Raw genomic sequence first — 21,661 nt, forward strand, 5'->3', positions numbered from 1 at the left:
TTGATTTTCTTTGCCACTGCACTGTCTCCCTTATACATACCGATTGGCCACGGTATTCACTCAAGTCTCACTTTGATCTTAGGTGTAAAAAGCGAGTGATGTGAATGATTTATCAGAATTAAAGCAGCAGGAAAACAAACTCAGTCAGCATTCATAATTCATCGGTTTATTGTGAAATCTCAAGTCGCTTCAACATAATCTTACTAACTTGGCCTGCTTACATCAAGGTTGCTCTTCCAAAACCTTGGGGTAAAGAAACTGTGCTTTAATAGTTTAAATTACACAGAAAGCTGATTCCCTTTGGCGGGACATTAAAAAAAAAGTAAAACTGTAACTCCATATATTTATCGATATCATTCATTTGACTTTGAAATTTCTTGTGCTAGTGAAGCAATATAAGATGTTGTATGTTATTGTATCTTCCCAGTTTGAAGATAGGTTTTTTGATCATTTGAATAAAAGTGACGACAGTGACGAGGAAGGTGAGCCATCCATTTTTTCTCTTCTTAGCATTTTACTCTACAATGCCATTTAAATAGTAAAAAAATCTACTTCTGCTGTTAGCATTCTTCGGTCAGTGAGCTTGAAAATGTCCATACATCACTACAACAAAAAATCATCAGCCTAAAAATTTCAGTAAGATTTCATTCGATTTTGTGACAATCTTACAAAGATTTAATTGAGATAAACTTGATGAAAACGTCTAACAGAGAAAACGTCCGAATTCATGGGAGAAAACGTGGCTTAGAAATACCTAGCATTTGTTCACATTATTACAAGAAGAAATTCATTGCACTATAAGCAATAAACTTGCCACGTTTTGAAACACACTGCACTTTTGCCATGTTTTGAAAACATCTTTGGAGAATCTGGACATCAATAACTAAAGATATGTACATAAAATTTTGAGCAAAACATCGTTGGTTCATGCATTAATTAGTTCCAGAGACCAGCTCTGGAACTGTTAGTTTTGCTCACTTTCCTTCTTTCTTTCTTTCTTTCTTTCTTTCTTTCTTTCTATCTTTCTTTCTTTCTTTCTTTCTCTATTTCCGGTTTTACTACCATAGAACATGCTATACACAAATTTTACCTCAATTACCCAGAATGCATTGCGACACGCTTATGACGTCATCGCTCAGTTCGGACGGGTTTTACGGGCTTTCTTGTTTGTTTATTTATTTATTTTTTATTTGGCATTGCTCAACTATCATATTGCGTTCAGTTATTAATAATTCTAGCTTTCTTTCGCTTTGTTTTTTGTTGCCTTTTGATTTTATTTTTCTCTAAATACTCGCCGTACGTGGCTATACTGTTTCGCCCGAATGCTCATGGGTTGAATGACATTAACAATGGCCGCGTATCTATCGCTTCGCTCGCACTGAGAGAGAAAATTAGCCTTTCCCTAAGTTTACAAGCGCGGCTGAGCACATCGTGTACCTAGGCGAGGTGGGTGTGCTCGAAAACGATGATCAATGCAAAATTTGGACTCAAAATCGGCTGTTTTGGCGGAGAAACTGCCCGACAGCCCTGCCATGCATAGCTAGGCATTCATAGTGAACGTACTGTCTGTCACGCACCGGCATGCGTTGGCTGCACGTAAAAGCCACTCAACTTTCCAAGATCAAACGGTCAGTATCTTGTGAAAACAGCGACATAACAATGAAAATTGTTTTAGTCTGTGCTTTTAATCAAATGCATGTGGCTCAATTTCAACGGCCTAGGTCCGATGTTTCCTCTCGTCTGATCATCGTCGTAAATCACACGCCTCTTTACGGCAACAACTCAGCGCTACCCGGCCCGTCAAGCGATTGATTTTTGCGTACGCGTAGGTCAGCTGAGCGAAAATTATTGCTCTGGCTCGCGAGAATGTCGTCTGATAAACATTTCCCTGCGTTGTCGCCCCCGTATATATCTGTTGCGTTTTTACCGTACATGTAGGCATTTGTAATCTGTGTACTGTAATTCCCCGGACTGCCTTGCTTTTAGTTGTATTATGGTGTTTACTTAGCCCTGCGCTGTGTGTTCCGCTACAGCTAATCACCCCGCTCTGTGGTGAGCGGGGCGATTAGCTGTAGCGGAACACTCAGCATCGTATGCAGGGCTAGGTGTTTACTGCTATTAGCCCTGAATATTAAAATCTAAGCACTCTTTCATTCTGCAGCTATCTTTGTCACACATTGTCTTGTTTCTTCCGCTGCTCTGGTCTCTGGAACTTCGCTTTTGCTTGCAAATGCTTTCTAGTTGTTACTTGTATCTTGACATTGATGAACTGTATGATAAATTCAATTTTTAGGCTCACCGAGTTTGCATTGTCTTATTTGTTCTATGTTTCGAAATATTGTAGACCTGGCCAGGGATTTTGATGAAAAGGCGAAACTTGGTCGATCCAAAAAACAGCGAAAGCCAGGAAAACTCACCCTGCAAGCTGAAACCACCCGCAGGAAGAAGAGGACGAAGGCAAGTGTCGAACCATTGTGAGACGGAACCAATGCGATTTTAATTCATCAAATTATGTGAGGGTTCACTTGTGCCGAATTCAGTAAATCTTGTCAGATAATCGAATACGGATAAAGCTATTGTTTAGACTACAGTTTAGTTGTGCATTAGTTGTGCTTAAACTTGGAGATCTCATTGTGATGAAGTCTTCAATCTATTTTAAATGTTTGTTCTTGACTTACAGGAGAGGACGGTAACCAGATTAAATGCGAATACTTCCAAGAATGTGCAGAGTTTGTTGAACTGTTGGAGCTAGGAGGTACGTGACGTGACTAAATTGACTTAGCAGATGTAGTCTTTAAAGTATTAAGAAAGATACGACGGGAACTAATTTGAGATAATTGGATCTTCACATTTTTCAAATTTCTTAAAGTGTTAGTACCCTATACCAGAATGTTGCAATATTGCAAATTACACATAAAAACAAGTGTATAACTTTTAAAAAAAGCAGATGAGCTTACATTTACAGATTAAACCGACATGACTTCACCATCCAATTATCCCAAATTAATTCCGATCGTGTTATTATAATCGCAAAGGCTATGAACAATTACGAGCTAGTAGGGTTTTGCGATACAGGTATCCTTATACAAAGTAAATTCGTTTTATGTACCACGCTGTATCATTCCGCTGCCGCGAGCATTGCCAACTTCTGTTACATAATACATGAATGCAGTATGTAAAATGCTTCATTTCACGTTGTTGGATGCTCATTCGCACTATTGAACTTTTTGAGAGAATTTGCTAGGTGACTCAGAGACATGGGTGTTATTTTGTTTTAAAACAAGATACTTTGCGCGACTTGTATAATACGTATTTGATATTGTTATTACATAGGTTTATACACGTTTTTCTGGAGCACAAAATCATGGCGACAACTATAGTAATTTTCATGATTTTGTACCATACTAATGACGTGTGAATTTTATTACGTGTTTTCTAAAGCAACGTCGGTATCATCGTCAAAGGCGACAGTAGCCAGGCTCTATGATTAAGCAAGCATTGTGCTCAGTTTAGGAATTTCGCCATCATTCTACAATCGCAGGGATATACATTTGCAAGAGGAAACAAATTGAAGACAATTACAAAGTTTTTTTGAGGTAGTATGATTTAGAACCTATCACAGATTCATTATCTGATATGTGCACTTTTGCCACTTTTTCAAATAGAGTGGCCGATTTCAGCCAAATATTATATAAGTGCGAATGTACTTGACAATGTAAAACTAGCTGATCGAGTTCTTGGTTACACTCGGCAGAACGCTTGCACATTTTGTCAGTAGCCCGAATAAATCCAAGCCGCTTGAAATCATATATGCTATGTTCCATTTCAGATTCGTGTTTCAGTGACAGAGGAGAGTTCGATCGGTGTTACTGCACGGATTGTCATTCCGAACGAGGCGACGATGATTTCTACACGCGCGGAAACCCGCCTTCTAAATACGCTATACCAATCGGATGGGCGCGTTTTGGATTAGAGTAAGTTGCAAACGAAACAATTTACCAGATATCAAATTATGTGAAGTAAATTATGATAATGGTTGTAACGTTTGATAATATTTTCAGTATTTTGCTCTATAGGGCAATACATTTTCTCATTTTTGTCCTAAAATATGTTGAAATATAGAATATTAGCCTCACCAACACTGCATTATTTAAGCAACAATGTACCCCTCGCCTGGCCCATAATGGACGAAATTGAACTTTGCACGCCATAATGTACAAGTGGCGAAACCGTGTACATTATTGAGTGTAACTTTTGCTTGAGTCCATTATAGGCCAGGAGGGGGTACATTATTTCTATTTTTTTAGTTTTGGCAATGCTGGTGAATTTGTAGATGTAGAAAACATCTGGGGGCGAAATACTGGATATTTTAGGATACATTATTAGTAATAATCAGGGATTGACGTCACAAATGACACTGGTATTGACAAAGCTGTAATATAATTTGCAATTTTTAATGTCGCTTTTAGAAATTCTAGTCTGGGCAAATATTCAGTTCATTAAAGTAATATCGCACATTACAAACAAACATACATTGTTAATATGTCCACAGTCCGATGAAGGAACTGTGATAGGTCAAACACTGTAAATTCAATTTTGAGTTGATCAAGATACTTTATTTCACAGCTAGAACAAAAATACCAGTTAAAACTTACGGCAGGGCTTTGCATTAAAGTTTTGAATATCACTCCTCTTCTAAGGACCAAGAAACATCACAAAATATTATTTCTCTTCTAAGAACCAAAAACGATCACTTCACTGCACTTCACTTCACATCACATCAAATTGATGAGCTGATCGGCAGTTATGCCTAATAGTGGTAATTTTCTTTTATAATTTTCAGTGACCATTTCAGTCGAATTTGTCATTGTATTAATCAGAGAGCAGCGCTGATCTGGCATAATGTTTGTTTGGCAAGTGGTAGCGCTATTGAGTTCTGTAAAACACTCACGCTTACTCATATAAGAAATCTGGCGAACTTGAACTATTGCCGTTCGTTTTAGCCACCTCATCCTATAAGAAAAGTAGAAATGACCTGTCATATTGTATGCAGGATATAGTGCGCCCTCAACCTTTGAAACCTGTCTTGTTATACAAAGGCACAAATACCGTTTATTTTCGTGTCTCTGTGTCTAATATCTCTTCTACAGCGTGCAGAAACACAAACTGAAGGGTTTGAAAATAGATGAGAACTGGCATGTAGCATTTCATGGAACTCGCATCGAGAGTATTGCAGATATCCTTGATAATGGTCATCTAGCTATACCAGGTAAGTGACAAAATTCGTAAACTCCATAGACGTTTTATATTATCACCAAATTTCCAAGTTTAAATGTTTAAAAATTAGCTGAAATGATTTTTGTTCCACCGTCCTCTGTTAGAATAACCTTCCACGTTATTCGAGAATGTATCTATATTATGCGTTTATAGGAAGTCAACATTTAAAAAAATGAATTATTACCAAAGTCGGTGAATGCCAAGCTTACAACATTCCATATTTACCACTATCATACGGTAATGATTTCACAATTTTAATTTCTCTGTTTGCTTTTGTTCAGATTTGTAAATTGCGAAAAGACATGCACACGTACAATACATGTTGACCGAGACTGCTTAGGAAAGTTATGTTTTTTCATCTTGTTAAGGTGACGTTGCACTCGGAGGAACGAAATTGTCAGAAAGAATAGGACACTTTACCGATGATTGGAAACCAAATGGCTTTGATACAAAACAGATTTTTGTATCACCGACAATTAGATATGCTGGTACCGATGCATACGCATGCCCTGTGAGGTAATGTTGAAACGTCACAGTTTGAGAATCATTGCTGTCTCCCGCGTTAACTTTGTCAAAGATGTTACCTGTTATTTTAAATTTTACACAATTTTAATCACGCAAGTTTAAATTCTCTGTACGGTAAAAGTTGTCATCGTTCATGTGTTGCATCGTCTTCTTTACCTGTAACGATGATGACAATTGTGATGATGATGATGACGATGATGATGATGATGATGATGATGATGATGATGATGATGATGATGATGATGGAGATGATGATGCAGATGATGATGGTGGTGATGGTGGTGGTGGTGGAGATGATGAAGATGGAGATGGGTGGAGAGGGAAAATGACCTCCGATGACTTAGGTCAATCGATCTGACAAGTTATCAAGATTTTGCATTCTTGTGACCAAGTCGCTGTTAGGGTAACTGACAAACTCAATGGTTGTCACAAAAAGCTCATTCACTCCCACTTTCCGACGTGAGTAATTGTTTATCCCTGATCTGTATTAGTAATGTTACTCTAAATGTTTATGATTGAATAAACAAGGTATTTTACTCAATAACATCATTTATCAGTTCAAATTGCCTTTCTTTTGTTTCAGAGTGACGAACTTGAAGAATGATGAAGTCTTGTACAACGCTCGGGTTGCTTTCCAGGTTTGGATAAGACCAAAATCTTACAAAGTACACAAGCAGACGATTGGAGCAAAGAATCGTATCGACCCAGTGTTCTCAAATGACGTTCTCGAATGGTCAACCAAGGAGCGAGCCGCTGTTGTTCCTTATGGGCTGCTGGTGAAGGTGAATGACCCGGATGATGATGATGTCACTCTGAACGTACAAAGACGCTGAAAGCAGAACTGAGACGCGTCCATTTTTAGCTCACGTGTGTAAACACGTGGGCTATTGTCATAGCGATGTCTGTCTGTCTGTCCGTGTGTGTGTGTGTGTGTGTGTGTGTGTTAGTGTGTGTGTGTGTCTGTCTGTCTGTCTGTCTGTTTACACAATAACTCAAAAACGCCTGAACGGATTCAAGTCAGATTTGGTACACAGGTACTATATGCTACTTGCAAGAACTGATTAGGTTTTGGTTAGTGTGGCTTGCATATTAATGAAGTTATGCAATATCGTTTTTTTCCGTACAATGGTTTCCCTATGGAGACGGTAATGACAGAGTAGACATATATCAAGAAATACTGCACAAAATTTCATGAAACATTTCACAGATGACAATCTCAGAACATTATGATGGTACTATGAGTGTCATGTCAATTACCTTCTCATTTGCATATTTAATGAACTTTTGTTATTAGTGAGATAACTCTGAAATTCCTGTACCAAACTTGATGGTACTTGCAACAAATATTGATCTGATATATATCTAATTATACTTTGAAGCATTTGGCAGTGTCAAGTTAATAAATAGGTCATTTGCATATTTTATGAAGTTTTGTAATTAGTTATATAACTCAAATATAACTTGACCAAATGTGATGAAATCTGCTGCAGATACTGATCCGACTGATATCTAACTGTAGTGTAAAGCATTAAGAAGTGTGAAATTAATTAAGGGTTCATTTGCATATTTAATGAAATTTGTAATTAAATATATAACTCTGAAATTACGGCACCCAAGTCTTTGAAATTGGGTACAGATATTGTTTTGATAAACATCTAATTGTACTGAGAAGCATTTGGCAGTGTCAAGTTAACATAAAGGTCATTTGCATATTTTATGAAGTTTTGTAATTAGTGATATAACTCCAAAATAATTGCACCAAATGTGATGAAATCTGCTGCAGATACTGATCCGACAGATATCTAATTGTGGTGTAGAGCATTTACTTGTGTAAAGTTAATTAAGGGTTTATTTGCATATTTAATGAACTTTGTAATTAGTGATATTACTCCAAAATTACAGCGTTAAATTTGATGAAACTTGCTACAGATGTTGATCTGATAAATATCCAATTGTACTGTGAAGCATTGAACAGTGTCAAGGTAATAAGTAGCTCATTTGCATATTTCATGAAGTTTTATAATTAGTCATATAACTCCGAAATAACTGCATCAAATGTGATGAAAACTGCTGCATATACTGATCTGACAGATATCTGTGTTGTAAAGCATTTAGTAGTGTAAAGTTAATTAAGGGTTCATTTGCATATTTAATAAACTTTGTAATTAGGTATATAACTCTGAAATTACGGCACCAAATTTTGTGAAACGTAATACAGATATTGATTTGATAAATATTCAATTGTGCTATGAATCATTGAATAGTGTCAAGTTAATTTAGGGATTATTTGCATATTTAATGAAGTTTGTAATTAGTGACATTACTCTAAAATTACAGCATTAAATTAAATGAAACGTGCTACAAATGTTGATCTGATGGATATCTAATTGTCCCATGAAGCATTGAGCAGTGTCAAGTTAATTAACAGCTCATTTGCATATTAAATCAAGTTTTGTAATTAGTGATTAGAATCTGAGAGTACTGTGCAATGTTGAAAAAAACCTGCTTCTTATAGTGATAACATATATTTTATTGTTCTGTGAAGCGAACTACTATTAATGAACCTGTTGTAAAACACGTGAGCATATTCAGTTCATATCTGGTATTCATACGATATACTAGGTAATCATACATATCATACAGGTCCTCCCCTGTCAGGCAATGGCAGAAGCGTATAGTTCTTGTTTTTAATATTCAAATAAAGCCATAGGCCCTACATAAATGAATCAATGCCTTTGTAGGGATGGTGTTAAACCCTTGAAGCTTTCTCTAGCCATATGTGATATTCAAATTTGAACCAGAGGGTAAAAGTTTTGAGAGCGATATCAATCTACTGAGAAAGATAAAATCGATAAAGTTGATGTAAAGTGATAACTACCGCTCGTCCTTGATCAAGGCTATAAAATCATCATGTGGTGATAATTAATTTGACAGCTATATACAGCCTTCAGGTATTCCTTAGACTCATGCTTGATAGTGTGCTTGTACTTTACTTGTCGTTAAACTAGTTAAACAAGGTGATTTGTTCTTGTTCTTATAAGCAAATTACGTGTACCACTTTATTGTATCTCCTTCTGTAAGATTATACTAAATCACTTCCTTTATTAAAATATCTCCGTTTCATGACAAAGCAAGCGCTGCTGCCTTCTAGTTCTTTCACAAACCATCCAATTTTTTCCAAAACATATATGCAGCAATAAATACTACTTAAGGTTCCAAGACAAGAAATTGACCCTTTTAATCTAACAATTCTCTGCTGGTTAATAAGCTCAGAACCTCCTTAAGTTGTACATTTATTAAAAACCTAGATAAAGGGAAACATTTTGGTAACAACAGTGTCACCATTGTTTACATAACTATCACGTGACAGGTAATTTGCGTAATCTATCAAAAATCGATTTTCCCTATATTTTGTCTCAATTCTTCAAAATATCTGACTCAAACTTTCTGGAACGCAAACTGTTACAACGCTCCTACAAACAGTGTCTCAGATGTTTTATATTTTGCTTAGTTTTTTTTGGAGCACAATTTTAAAGAAGTCAACTAGGGTTTAATTCACCGCTCTGGAAGTTTTTCTGGTATAAAAATTGTTTTAGAAGGTTTAAAAAAATTCTGAGGCCCACTTTGGAAGATCCTTAGGACAGCTTGCACTCTCACAAATTTCAGCCACATATCTCAAAGCATTGAAAGAAAACACAGGGAAAGCCGATTTTTGAAAGGTTATGCAAATTACCTGTCAAGTATGAGGCCGTGTCGAAATTAAAAAACACACTGATCCCCCTATTAGGCATTTCAGAAACATGGTGACCCCACCACCAAAGTATAGGATGACCCAAATTAATCCACCGCCCTACAGGCCAATTACGGATACCCTTTTGAATATTGAAGAAAATCTTAAATCCTACCAGAGTTATGAGATAAGTAGTTAATGACAATTCATTCTATAAAGGGTGCCTTTGTAATTTTCAGAGAGTTAATGTCACCTGAAAAGTTCCACCGACCGCTAGCATGGAAAAACTTATTTCATCATCAGTCTATGATGTGTAATTTTGTTATTGATTATGTACAAACGTTAATCGTACTTTGTAAGGCCAAGTATTCACATTAAGGCATTTAAACCTGAACACTGTAATGTGCATTTGTATGAACATGGTGAGTGTTTTCTCAATCGTCTTCTTGTAGGGATACAGGTAATGTAAATAAGCGACCCAGAAGAAATTACTGGTAGGCTGAGTTGCGCCCTCAATCAGTGAGTGTCCAACGTGTTTTCCTTTTTCTTCACTTCACAGTGGGCTATCATATCACCGCAGGCGTAGGTAACTGACCGTCGCCCCGTAGCAGTGCGATCACAACTCAATGCAACTCAGTATGACTAACAACCTGGACCGTGACGACCTTCAAGCAGCGGTCGTAATTTTAGCAAACCTCACAAACAGACTAGTACACTTCGAACATTTCCCCGCTCTTCGGTAATGTTTTAATTTACATTGAAATATTACTTCCAATAATGCCGGTATATTTTCCATTTATGAAACCAATAACACATTTAAAGCAAATACTAGACGACAACGGATGGTTCGATCGAAGGTCACCCTCGTCACCTTCAACTACAGCATGTGTGTGAGGGAAATCGAGGTAGTCGGCTATTGTACCTAATGCTGATTACACTGATGAAATGAAGACATATTCTTTAGCCCTGGTACTTCAGCTGATGGGTGAGTTTAATAAATGCATAGCACGGATATAAACCGGATGATTTTTATTTCTTTGAAACAGAAACTGTTTATGTTATCAAGAATGTCACCGGAAATTCCAAACAAAACTGCCATTTATTGTGAAAATCGAATTGTCTATGTTTTCGGCGTGCATATTGACGGAATTGTATCTTCCTATTTTTATAAAACACGAACATCGCAGTACATCCTTTGTTAATACCGCTTCAGAGCAGTGGGCGGGTGACCTGTTCAGGTCACAGGTCATGACACCCATGATGTTTACAAGATAAACAATTGCTATCTAAATATGAAAAAATTGCAGCCTGTTAGTGTACTATACGAAAATGGGATCTCCCCTCCAGGTATATAATCGCAACGTTGAGAATTCCTAAGACTTACTATACATGAAGTGGTGTACTGTGGACTTCATGTAGACATCACGGGAACAGCTTTTTTGCTCGATGTATGTAGCAAATGAGATTCCAGAATTGTGTTTTAAAAACAGTCCCTATCCACCCTTTGGTTTCGCCAGAGTTTGGCGAAATACGATCGATGATGAGGTATTTTACAATATCTGCCGATTTACTTTCCTTCCAAATCTGATGACTTGTCCAGCCTGAGAAAATCTAGCCTGGCAATTTATCGATAGTTTTTTAAGTATGATCTTATTTTTTTTAAACATCGGAGTATAGCATGAAGGAAGTAGACACAAATATTCTATGACTGAAAACTATTACAATGGTGTTTACTTTGTCAGCGACCCCGTTCCAGTTCAGCAGATAACTTAGTTGTCTGACAAACACGCTGTCAAGCACGTAAATGCGACTAGTTTTGGTCTAGTTGACAACAAAACTATTTCTTTGTAGTCAAAAAGAACCCTCGGCTGACCTCGGTAACATAGACATTTACAACACTGCGGATTACGTTGATCATTGACAGTTGTCTTCAATGAAATACGGATAGTTTTCAATCGGATTCGAACCCACAACATACGGCATCAGTCGCCTAGCTGAGAGGCCTGAGACAGAACCAGTCGGCTAAATCTCCACTCCCAAAAAAGAGTGGTTCAATAGCCGGCTAAGTTGTTACATTTTTCTAACGTTATTTTACTTTGTACATGGCGATATTCTATGTGGCGGTTCTAAATCACGGTACGGTGCTAGCAGTCTTGTCCTTAAAATATGAAGACCAAAATGTCAGCAGTTTTATAATGATTTGTTTGCTTCTTTGAATTTTAGCGTTGTATCCTCGTCCTTCGACTTGAACACACAATATATTATCACAGGTTGAGTGGCATATGTGTATAAACACTCAAAGTGGCTGAGTTAACAGTAGGAAATTAAAGAGCTCCATAAGTCGAGTGACGGACGGTCTAAGAATAGTTAGAAATTTCACCTCTAATTCGGCGAAATAACGACCAGAAGTGTGTAATTTGCTTTAAAAGAGACTCAACGCAAAGACTAACCAGTCCCGGACGCGTTAGACGATATCAGACCAACTATAATATCAGTTCCCCTTCCTCCAATTTTTTCAAGCTTTTTTCAGGTCTTGTTCCGTGTTTAGTGTACCACAACACGCCCATGCATCATGGGTTCCAGGACAAAGCTTTTGTTCTCCGTCCGAACGATACAGTCGGAACGACTCCCCCACCAAATCTACCTATAATCGTCGCATGATGCTCAGTCGAGTCTCTTTGGAAGTGAAAATAAAGTCCAAAGACACAGTTAATGAATAAATTCAAGGTTTTGATATATGTATATGGAAAGTCACTTCTCAGCTCACAAGAATAACCACTGTTGTGATGGCTTTCTATCCAAAGGCAGTCTAAAAGTTTGCATCACCAATATATATTCAGAGCTGTGGTCGAGAATGTGTTTATTATTTGTCAGACTCACACTCCTCAGATCTAACAGTACACCCCCTAAAGAGAAATACACGCCAGCCTTTGAAAATCATCATTTCGACGTTGACAGTTTCGTGATACCGAAGACAACAGCTGTCATGACGGGTCATACTGACAACTGGTCTCTTCACAGTGTCGTGTCTTTTTAGTAATAATGGAGGTCTATGGAAAACTTAACGTGTTTCAGAGAGTCTGGAACAAACTAGATTCCAGACCAACACACACCGGTAAAGCTGTCAGAAGATTCCTACTTACTAAATAAAATCAAGCAAAAGATGGAATCCGTACCGAATATCCTGTGTTTGTTTTATCTCAACACACTTCCTTTTCGTCCTTCTAATGATTCACATAGGTTTTAACCACCAACGTTGAAATTTTTATCGATACTTGTTCATAAAGATATATTTTCCTTATGAAAACACCAACCAATAAATAGTGCCTTTGTTGGGACAGCCAATCAAACAGAGGAGCAAAGTTCTCGTCGTTACAATAGTTTATTGGGTCTTGCCGGCAATGTCAGGTTGCCCCTGTTTGCCTTCAACACCGCCGACTTCCTCCAGACGTCCGCTGTCCCTGACAGGTAAGTCTTGCTGAATGGGAACCTCACTCATTTTAACACATTTCTAGGAAGACGAAGAGGTTAACAAAGATTTATTTTATCGCTGGTGTTGAAGGCGTACCAGCTTCTAAGGCCCGTTGTAAACATTCATACTCCATATTTCTAAAACAGTTTATATCCGCCAAGCCTATTAGTGGTATAGTGGTATTGTCTTCGGAATGCTAACGCATAAAGAGCACATCTAAAACACCGACAATATCGAAAACTGACAAACATTTCAAGCAATACCTGGAACATTCATTGCATAGGAAAGAATTAATATTAGACCACATGACAATGTATAGCACTTAATTGTGTCCTGTTTTTCGTTTTCTCAACTGTTTGTTTTAATAAGTTACAGCCTAACGTTGGTTATTATTGAGTAGGTACAAGCATGTGTTATCTCATGCCTATAGGAAAATTTCAGCTAGGAATGCAATGTGTACAGCCCGTATTAACTGAGAGCCTTAATGATAGCTGTTAAAATCGCTCAATGTAGTTGGTTAAGATATCGTGGTGTACATTTACTTCTCAAGAATTTGGGCGATGAGATTGTAAAAATCACGAGCTACAATATCCCTGCCAATGCGCGCCACAAGAGTGTACTATAAATCTGGACTCTCGCAGTTCGATCTTGGTTCGCCACAAAGATTCTAATCTTTTACCGACGCTGATTTGCCCATAACTGTTAAGCCAGGTCAGTCCAGAGGCATTTGCGTTGCTAACCAAGCTGGGTATGAGCTGTATGACACGGGCTACCTAGGGCTCAAAATCAGAAGGAGGGGGATAACGCTGCGTAGCCAACGAAGGTCTGTGAGCTATGAGGGGATCTAGTAATTAATAATGCCACACGACAGCCGTAATACACTTTGGAATGGTTTCATCTATATTTAATATTTTATTTTTCTTTCCATAAGTGTATGAAGCCCGACGTAGCGTATCGTGATTAGCAGCCATGGCAACCGAACAATCGGTAAGTGTAAAGAATCCCAATACTCCGTAGTCTTGACTTTGTTTCGGTCATAGGTGGCGCGCTTAGATATCTCCCTGAACAATTTTTGGTACAAATTGCTCTGCTATTATTTCTCCTGTGATGTCCTTAGAAAGTGGGTTATCAATGATTTAACATAAGTACAGCAGGAAACAATATCAGAAAATATACTCGGTCATCTCTCGTCATAATTCATCGATATATTACAAAATCTCAAGTCGCCTGACGACTCGACAAAATATAGTTATTAATTTGGCATTGCTTTAATCACGGTTACTCTACTCAGAACTTGGAGTGGAGTAACCACGCTTTAATAGTTTGAATTGCACAGACAGCTGATTCCCTCTGGTGGGACATAAAAAACTAAATATTTATCATTTATTTGACCTTGACATTTATTAAGCAATGTGAGTAGTTGTATTTCATTGTATCTTTTCAGTTTGAAGACAGGTTTTTTGATCATTTGAATAAAAGTGATGATAGTGACGAGGAAGGTAAGATAGCCGTTGTTTGTCTTCTTAGAATGTTACTGTACAATGTCACTGAAATAGTAGAAAAGACGTTTCTAATGTCGGCATTCTTCGGCTAGCAAAAATATGCCCATACACCACAACAACAACAGAATTATCAGCCTGCAAAATTTCATTAAAACTTCCTTCGATTTTGTGGCAATCTTATACAGAAGATTAAAGAGGAACTCTATCAAAAAGACTGAATTCAGAGAAAAACAGAGGGTTAGAAATACTTAGGATTTTACATTATTTAACTAGAGGAAACTCATTGCATAATAAGCAATATATAATAAACTTACGATATTTTAAACACACTTTTGCCATGTTTTGAAAACACCTTAGGAGAATAAGAACATCCGAAAAAATGTACACAAAATTTTCAGCAAGACATCAGTTCTTGCATAAATTGTTACTAGTATCTTAACTTTTATCAACTGTCTGATAAATAAAATTTGTCTGAATTATTCCATGTTCTGAAATATTGTAGACCTGGCCAGGGATTTTGATGAAAAGGTGAAACTTGGTCGGTCCAAAAACAGCGAAAGCCAGGAAAACTCACCGTGCAAGCTGGAACGACCCTGGAGGAACAAGAAGATGAAGGTAAGTGTCGAATCATTGTGAGACGCAACCAATGCGATTTAAATTCTTGAAATTGTTCGAGGGATCACTTGTCGTGCCGAATTCAGCAAAATTCTGTAAGATAATCAAATAAGGATAAAATTATTGTTTAGACAACAGTTTAAGTGGAAGTGCATAAGTTGTGATTGAACTTGGAATGCTCAGTCTAATGAAATCTTTGTTGGACCGCTTTAATTGTATTTCTTCTTGATTTCCAGAAGAGGACGGTTACAAGATTAACTGTGAATACTTCCAACGATGTAAGGAATTTGTTGACCTGTTGGAGCTAGGGGGTACGTGACGTCACTAACTGCAAGCAAGCATTGTACTCGGTCAAAGGATTCAAACATCATTCTAAAATCTCAGAGACAAAACATTTGTAAAAGGAAGCAAACTGAACGAAATTCCAAAGTATGATCTCCTTGTCTTTGGTCGAATGAGTTAGTGTGATTTAGAATCTATCACAGATTCACAGGCAGTTTGAATATATATTTAGAGTGACCATTTCAGCCAAAAATTATATGAGACTCAGGGCGAATGTACTCGTACAACTATAGCTAATCCACTTCTTTGCTACACTTTAGAAGTACGCTTGCACATGTGTCACTGGCCGGCCTGAGCAAATTGCGGAATGATCGGAATCATGTAATGCAACGCTGTGTTTCAGATTCGTATTTCACTGACAGAGGAAAGTTCAGCCAGTGTTACTGCACGGATTGTCATTCCAAACGAGGCGACAATGATTTCTACACGCGTGGAAATCCATCTTCGGAATATGCCATTCCGATTGGATGGGCGCGTTTTGGATTAGAGTAAGTTGTAAACGAAAAGTTTTACCAGCTTTCAAAAATATGAAGGAAATTTTGATGATGGCTGTAATGTTCGATTGTATTTTAGTATTTTGAGACAAGTACATTTTCCTTTTTATTGAAATGAACTTTAAGCTTCACCAACACTATGCATCATTTAAGTAATAATGACTCACTCCTTATAACTTGAGTCCATTATGATCAACGAGGGGGTACATTGATATTATATTAGTGAATTTGATGCAGAAAACATCTAGGGCAACAATGCTGGATAGTCGGATACATTTTATCGTAAAGGGATGACGTAACAAAATTCACATGTATTGACAAACGTGATATAATTTACAATATTATGTTGTTTTTAGAAATGCATTCTACTCTGAACAAATATTCAGTGTCAGAAGTAATATCGCGTATATATAATTAATTAAATACACAGACTGTGTTAATGTATCACAGTTCCATAAAGAACTGTGATAAGTCAAACACTTTGCAGTTAGACATGAATTTTGACAAGATCAGTATACTTCATTTCACACTTACAACAAAATGACTGTACAATGGAAAGGTTCTGAAGCTGTTGCACTAAAGTCCTCTTCTGAGAACCAAGAAACATAACTTCACATCATAGTATCGGTGATCTGATTGGTAATTTTCTCTTCTTACGGGGAATTTCACTGGTTTCGGTGATCGTTTCAGTCGAATTTCTAAAAGAAGAGCGCTGATTGGGCGAAATATTTGTGTGTCAAGTGGTAGCACTATTGAGTTCAGCAAAATATGTAAGCTTACTCATCAAAGAAGTCTGGCAAACGTGAACTATCACCATTCTCTATAAAGAAAATCATGGGAATGACCTGCCTATATTATACGTAGGATATAGGTCGCCCTCAATTTGGCACGAAGATTGATCCTGGATATGTCATGCAAATACACCCTTACACCTATTTTATGCAACTTTGGCTAATATCTCTTCTACAGCGTGCAGAAAAACAAACTGGAGGGTCGTCTGAAAATAGATGAGAACTGGCACGTAGCATTTCATGGAACTCGCATCGAGAGTATTGCTGATATCCTTGATAATGGTCATCTGTCTATTCCTGGTAAGAGACAGAATTCGTAAATTTCGACCAAATTTTAATATTCTCGACAATTTCGAATTTTATAAAATTAGTCTCATTTGAAAATTTTTCATGTCGATAGAGTAAAATATGATTTGGCTTGATCTGACCTTACAAGTAATTCGTAAAGGCATCGACGAGCCTTATACAGGAAGTCAATATTTACAACAAATGAATTATCACCAAGCTGGTGGATGCCATGCCCACAAAACTTCTTCTCTAAATTTATCATACGGTAGTGACGCCAGAATTACAATTTCTCTGTTTACCTGTGCTCAGATTTGTAAACTACGAAACACCCGTACAATCAACGTTGACAATTTTCATGAAAATGAAACTGTATTTTTGTCTTAATGAGGTGATGTTGCACTGGGAGGAACGAAATTGTCAGAAAGAATAGGACACTTTACCGATAATTGGAAACCAAATGGCTTTGATACAAAACAGATTTTTGTATCACCGACGATCAGATATGCTGGTACCGATGCATACGCATGCCCTGTGAGGTAATGTTGAAACATCAGCGTGTGGAAATCAAAGCTGACTGTCACCAACGTTGATCTGACTTTGTCACTTTTTTCAAAGATGTTATCTATTATTGTTTTGTTATTTTTGACACAATATTCACCATGCAAGTTTAAATTCTCTGTACAATTATGACACGAAATTCTGACAGTGAACGATGTCACCGTTCTGGTGATACATTGTCCTTTCACCTGAGACGACGACGACGACAATCATGCTTGTGGTGGTGGTGGTGGTGGTGGTGATGATGATGGTGATTTGGAGGAGAGGAGAGGAGAGAGAAATGACCTTCGATGACTTAAGATAGCCAATCTGATAAATTTTCAAGACATTCTTGTGACCAAGTCGTTGTAAGGGTAACCGGCAAATTCAATGGTTGTCACAACAATTTCAGTGACTCCCTCTGTCCGACTTGAGGAATTGTTCATACATACCTGATCTGTATGTATAATTGAATAAAAGAGGTATTTGACTCAATAACATCATTAATCATATAAACTCGCCCGTCTCTGTTTCAGAGTGACAGCCTCCGAGAGTGATGAAGTCTTGTACAAGGCACGCGTTGCTTTCCAGGTTTGGATAAGACCAAAATCTTACGAAATACACGAGCAAACGATTGGGGCCAAGAAACGTATCGACCCAGTGTTCAAAAATGACGTTCTTGAATGGTCAACCAAGGAACGAGCCGCTGTTGTTCCGTATGGATTACTGGTGAAAGTAAATGACCCCGATGATGACGACGCCACTCTGAACGTACAAAGACGCGGAAAGCGGAACTGAGTCTGACGCATCCATTTTATTCATACGATATATTACGTAATCGACTGTTATTGAAAAATGATGCGAAGAAAATGTATAAATTTACATATGTAGCCAAAACCTCCATGAATCAATGCAATATTATACAAGTCCTCCATATTAGGTTATGGTAGAAGCGTATAGTTATGGTTTTTTGAATATTCCAAAAAGCAATAGGCCCTACATGTATGAACAATGCAGTGCTTTTGTAGCGGTCGTGTTAGACAGTCTCGTGAAACTGTCTCTAGTAGTTTGTGATATCCAAATTTGAACCCGAGCATAAACTTTTGGAGAGCGACATGAATCTACTGAGAAAGATAAGATAGAATTCGACTCTCGGTGTAAACTGATACAGCTCGTCCTTGATCAATGCTATAAATCATTTCATAGTGATAATTAATCTGACAGCTCTATGTAGTCTTCAGGTATTAATGAGACGTGTACTTGATCATGTGCATGCACTTTATTCATAAGTTAACCTCAGACGTCGTACAATTAGTTAAACAAACGTGTACTGCTTTATCGCCCTCTGTAAAATTATACGAAATTACTTCGTTTTCTACAGCATCTCCGTTTCAGCAAGCGCTGCTGCCTTCCAATTCTTTCACAACCTATTCAAATGTCGCCAAAACTTGAGGGCAGCAATAATGATTACTAAAACCAGCTTACTTCACTCAGGCGTTTTCATTTCTTCTAACCTTAAGGATACGCGCATTTTATTTTTAAGGATAATTTGAACGGACGCACCGCCGAGGGACTCTTTTCCCAATGTTCGATATGGTAATCTAACGAAATCAAGCTTGCAAATGTTCATCTTACTGAACTATAGCTTTTGAAAAAAATAAAATATACAAATGTAAACTTACTGCACCCGTACCGCTCAAACTCCTATGATGTAACATACATATATTCTTTAATTTGTCCGGTACAACGCGCCTCGGGAACAGATAGTCGGACTCTCATATTTTTACAATTCTTTTCTGATCTACCACTTGTGGGGGCTCATTTTAAAGCTCTTGAAGGTCCCCGATTTTTATTGTTGATTTGGTAAGAGAATGGTTGAAAGTTTCGCTGAGGAAAGTTTGAGCAAAAGTTCAAGTCTTTCACTTCCGAGGCGCATACTACCTTAAGGAGGATGTTGAATGCAATTTGTTATCACATTTAATTTCGATCGTCATGAGTATCTTCATACAAACGCTGTTTGAAATTAGTCTAAAATAATCATTCCTGCTTCGGTTCGCCCTGTCTAAAGTTGGAAACAGACTAAGCCAAAAGTAAGAATATTATTTTGTTTCGCGCCCACTTACGTGTAGATTTTCTGAGTTTTTCGTAAAAAAAGAAGGGAAGAAAACCTTGTGATGTCGATATTGTCGCAAAAAAAAACATGACTTCAAAATTGCGACAAAATATTTCCTAACGCCAGCCATTCCATACCCATGGAAACGTGTGGTGGCGTAGAATTGAACCCTCTACAAGCATATAGTTATACACTCATAATGTTCATGCTTTATGAGACAACTTCAGAATAAAGGTAACTTAATTTTGCGTTGAAGTGTGTCTGTGTGTGCTCTGTCTCTCTGTATACTATGTGTGTAGGTGTGCGTGTACACGTGCTTGTGTGTGTCTGCGTGTTTGTCTCTCTGTCTGCCTTTCAGAATTTTGAGTTTGCACCAAAGAGAGAATTTACTTTCCGTGACTCATTACAACTTCGCCGATGCTAATTCGCCATGTGTGCAACCCTGAAATTTCGGAGTTAGCTAAACCAGTCGGAAGGTATGAATCACGTAAGCTTACACATCGATAATACCAAAATCAAACGACTCGAACAGCATTTGCATGCAAGGCAGTGTGTGGAAACGACGACTATTTCTCCTGTGAAGTTTGATTAAATATTATTTTCGTCACAGTCCCTTCACGAGGGATTATTGTTTCGTGGTACTTTCGAATTCTGACGCCACTAGGCAATTGCGATGACATCGGTACAATAGAACTAAAAGATGCTTCGTTGTACCAACACCTGGCACAAAAGCTGAAAATGGTCGAACGACGTAAGCACGGTCACTCTACAAACACGAGTGGAATGACCGTGGCGTACAGACTTCGCTCGACTTCTATAGCTTCTAGTATTGACTGCTACTAAAATTCATATTTTACCGCAAGTATAACAGTTACTCCTACTTTCTTTCGGCCAATACTTGCTGTATACCATACCTCACCCCACCTCACAAGAAAACAAAGACATTGTCTATGTATTCTACTCTAATGCATTGCATCCTGATGTAGCCTCGCCAGTCACCGTGACAACCGTATTGTCAAAAGTTTTTAATCAGATAAGGACTTCCGTCAGAAGAAAATCGTAATGAAAATTTGTACCATTCTTGAGGTTGCTAATTCAGCAAACAACACAGGCGATAATTGTGATTGTCTTCAAACGCTCCTAGCATAACATTAATATCAAGCAGTGGAGAACGAATTCAATTTTTAAATACCCAAAATTTTGGTAAAGCTACATCCGAATCAAAAAATATAAAAATACAAAATTGAAAGTCCCTTGATGACGCCGATTTTTTTATGCCGGTGATAATGAGGGGGCCGCGGGCATCGAACGGAATGATATTCAGTTTCAGTCGTAGATAAAGGTTTTTGATTCGGACTTTGATTTACTTGAATTTGTGGTGATTCGGACTCAGTATTTGCTGCACCAAAGGGTGTAAAGTGTAAGACGAACGCTCATGACTGCGGTATTTACTAACTGGGTCATTAAACCACGGTGACTTCACCATAATTTTGAATCCTATCTGCGGACGGCAGTGGATCACGTGGTCCATGCTGCTTATCTCTCGCCAAATGCCCTTGGCGAAAGGTGAGATCATGTTTTGTCTATATAATGCATCAAAACATTGCAAAATTTTTTTGAAACAACATTTGATGGACATTCATGATGGATTCATGGAGCATGAAAAGGTGTGGAAATTATTCCTCTGGTAGTGATTCGCATGCTTTTTACAGAACTCTCTTTTACCTTTTTAGCCTTGTCAAGTTGTACCTAGCGGACTGTACCATTATTTTTAGGGGCGGTCGATGGTCGTGAGGGACTGAATACGCATACTTATGTAAGTGGACCAGCAGTTGTTTTAATGGGTTTTAATGGTACATCACTTTTTGGAGGATTGAAATATAAGTCATAGGACAGTTTGTTTCTTTCCAATTACTGCAAGAATACCACTATAGTACTGAAGGCCAAGAGACCAGTGACCATCTTTTGAGAAATT

The 21,661-nt window shown here is 37.7% G+C and overlaps 2 protein-coding genes across 2 annotated transcripts; both read left to right on the plus strand.

Annotated features, from left to right (window-relative positions):
- The first annotated feature begins 400 nt into the window (after window positions 1-400).
- Window positions 401-8,936, plus strand: LOC139141545 (neuralized-like protein 4). The gene is made up of 6 exons (XM_070711138.1): window positions 401-482; window positions 2,681-2,755; window positions 3,830-3,974; window positions 5,151-5,269; window positions 5,646-5,793; window positions 6,386-8,936. Exons 1-6 carry the CDS (start codon window positions 401-403, stop codon window positions 6,633-6,635), a joined length of 819 nt encoding a protein of 272 aa, XP_070567239.1. The 3' UTR covers window positions 6,636-8,936.
- Window positions 8,937-13,973: 5,037 nt separating this feature from the next.
- LOC139141546 (neuralized-like protein 4) lies at window positions 13,974-19,934 on the plus strand. Its single transcript, XM_070711139.1, has 8 exons — window positions 13,974-13,991; window positions 14,449-14,503; window positions 15,035-15,121; window positions 15,358-15,432; window positions 15,807-15,951; window positions 16,927-17,048; window positions 17,425-17,572; window positions 18,110-19,934. The coding sequence occupies exons 1-8, from the start codon at window positions 13,974-13,976 to the stop codon at window positions 18,369-18,371; spliced, it is 912 nt and encodes a 303-aa protein (XP_070567240.1). The 3' UTR covers window positions 18,372-19,934.
- Window positions 19,935-21,661: the final 1,727 nt, after the last annotated feature.

Source organism: Ptychodera flava, chromosome 10 (genome assembly GCF_041260155.1).
Source record: "Ptychodera flava strain L36383 chromosome 10, AS_Pfla_20210202, whole genome shotgun sequence".
NCBI classification, from domain to species: Eukaryota; Metazoa; Hemichordata; class Enteropneusta; family Ptychoderidae; genus Ptychodera; species Ptychodera flava.

Bases quoted from the DNA above. Each gene is read 5' to 3' on its own strand.
- LOC139141545 (XM_070711138.1), top strand. From the start codon at position 401: ATGTTGTATGTTATTGTATCTTCCCAGTTTGAAGATAGGTTTTTTGAT. The intron at 483-2,680 runs GTGAGCCATCCA...CTTGACTTACAG, and splicing joins TGACGACAGTGACGAGGAAG to GAGAGGACGGTAACCAGATT. The intron at 5,794-6,385 runs GTAATGTTGAAA...CTTTTGTTTCAG, and splicing joins GCATACGCATGCCCTGTGAG to AGTGACGAACTTGAAGAATG.
- LOC139141546 (XM_070711139.1), top strand. The intron at 15,433-15,806 runs GTACGTGACGTC...GCTGTGTTTCAG, and splicing joins TGACCTGTTGGAGCTAGGGG to ATTCGTATTTCACTGACAGA. The intron at 17,573-18,109 runs GTAATGTTGAAA...TCTCTGTTTCAG, and splicing joins GCATACGCATGCCCTGTGAG to AGTGACAGCCTCCGAGAGTG.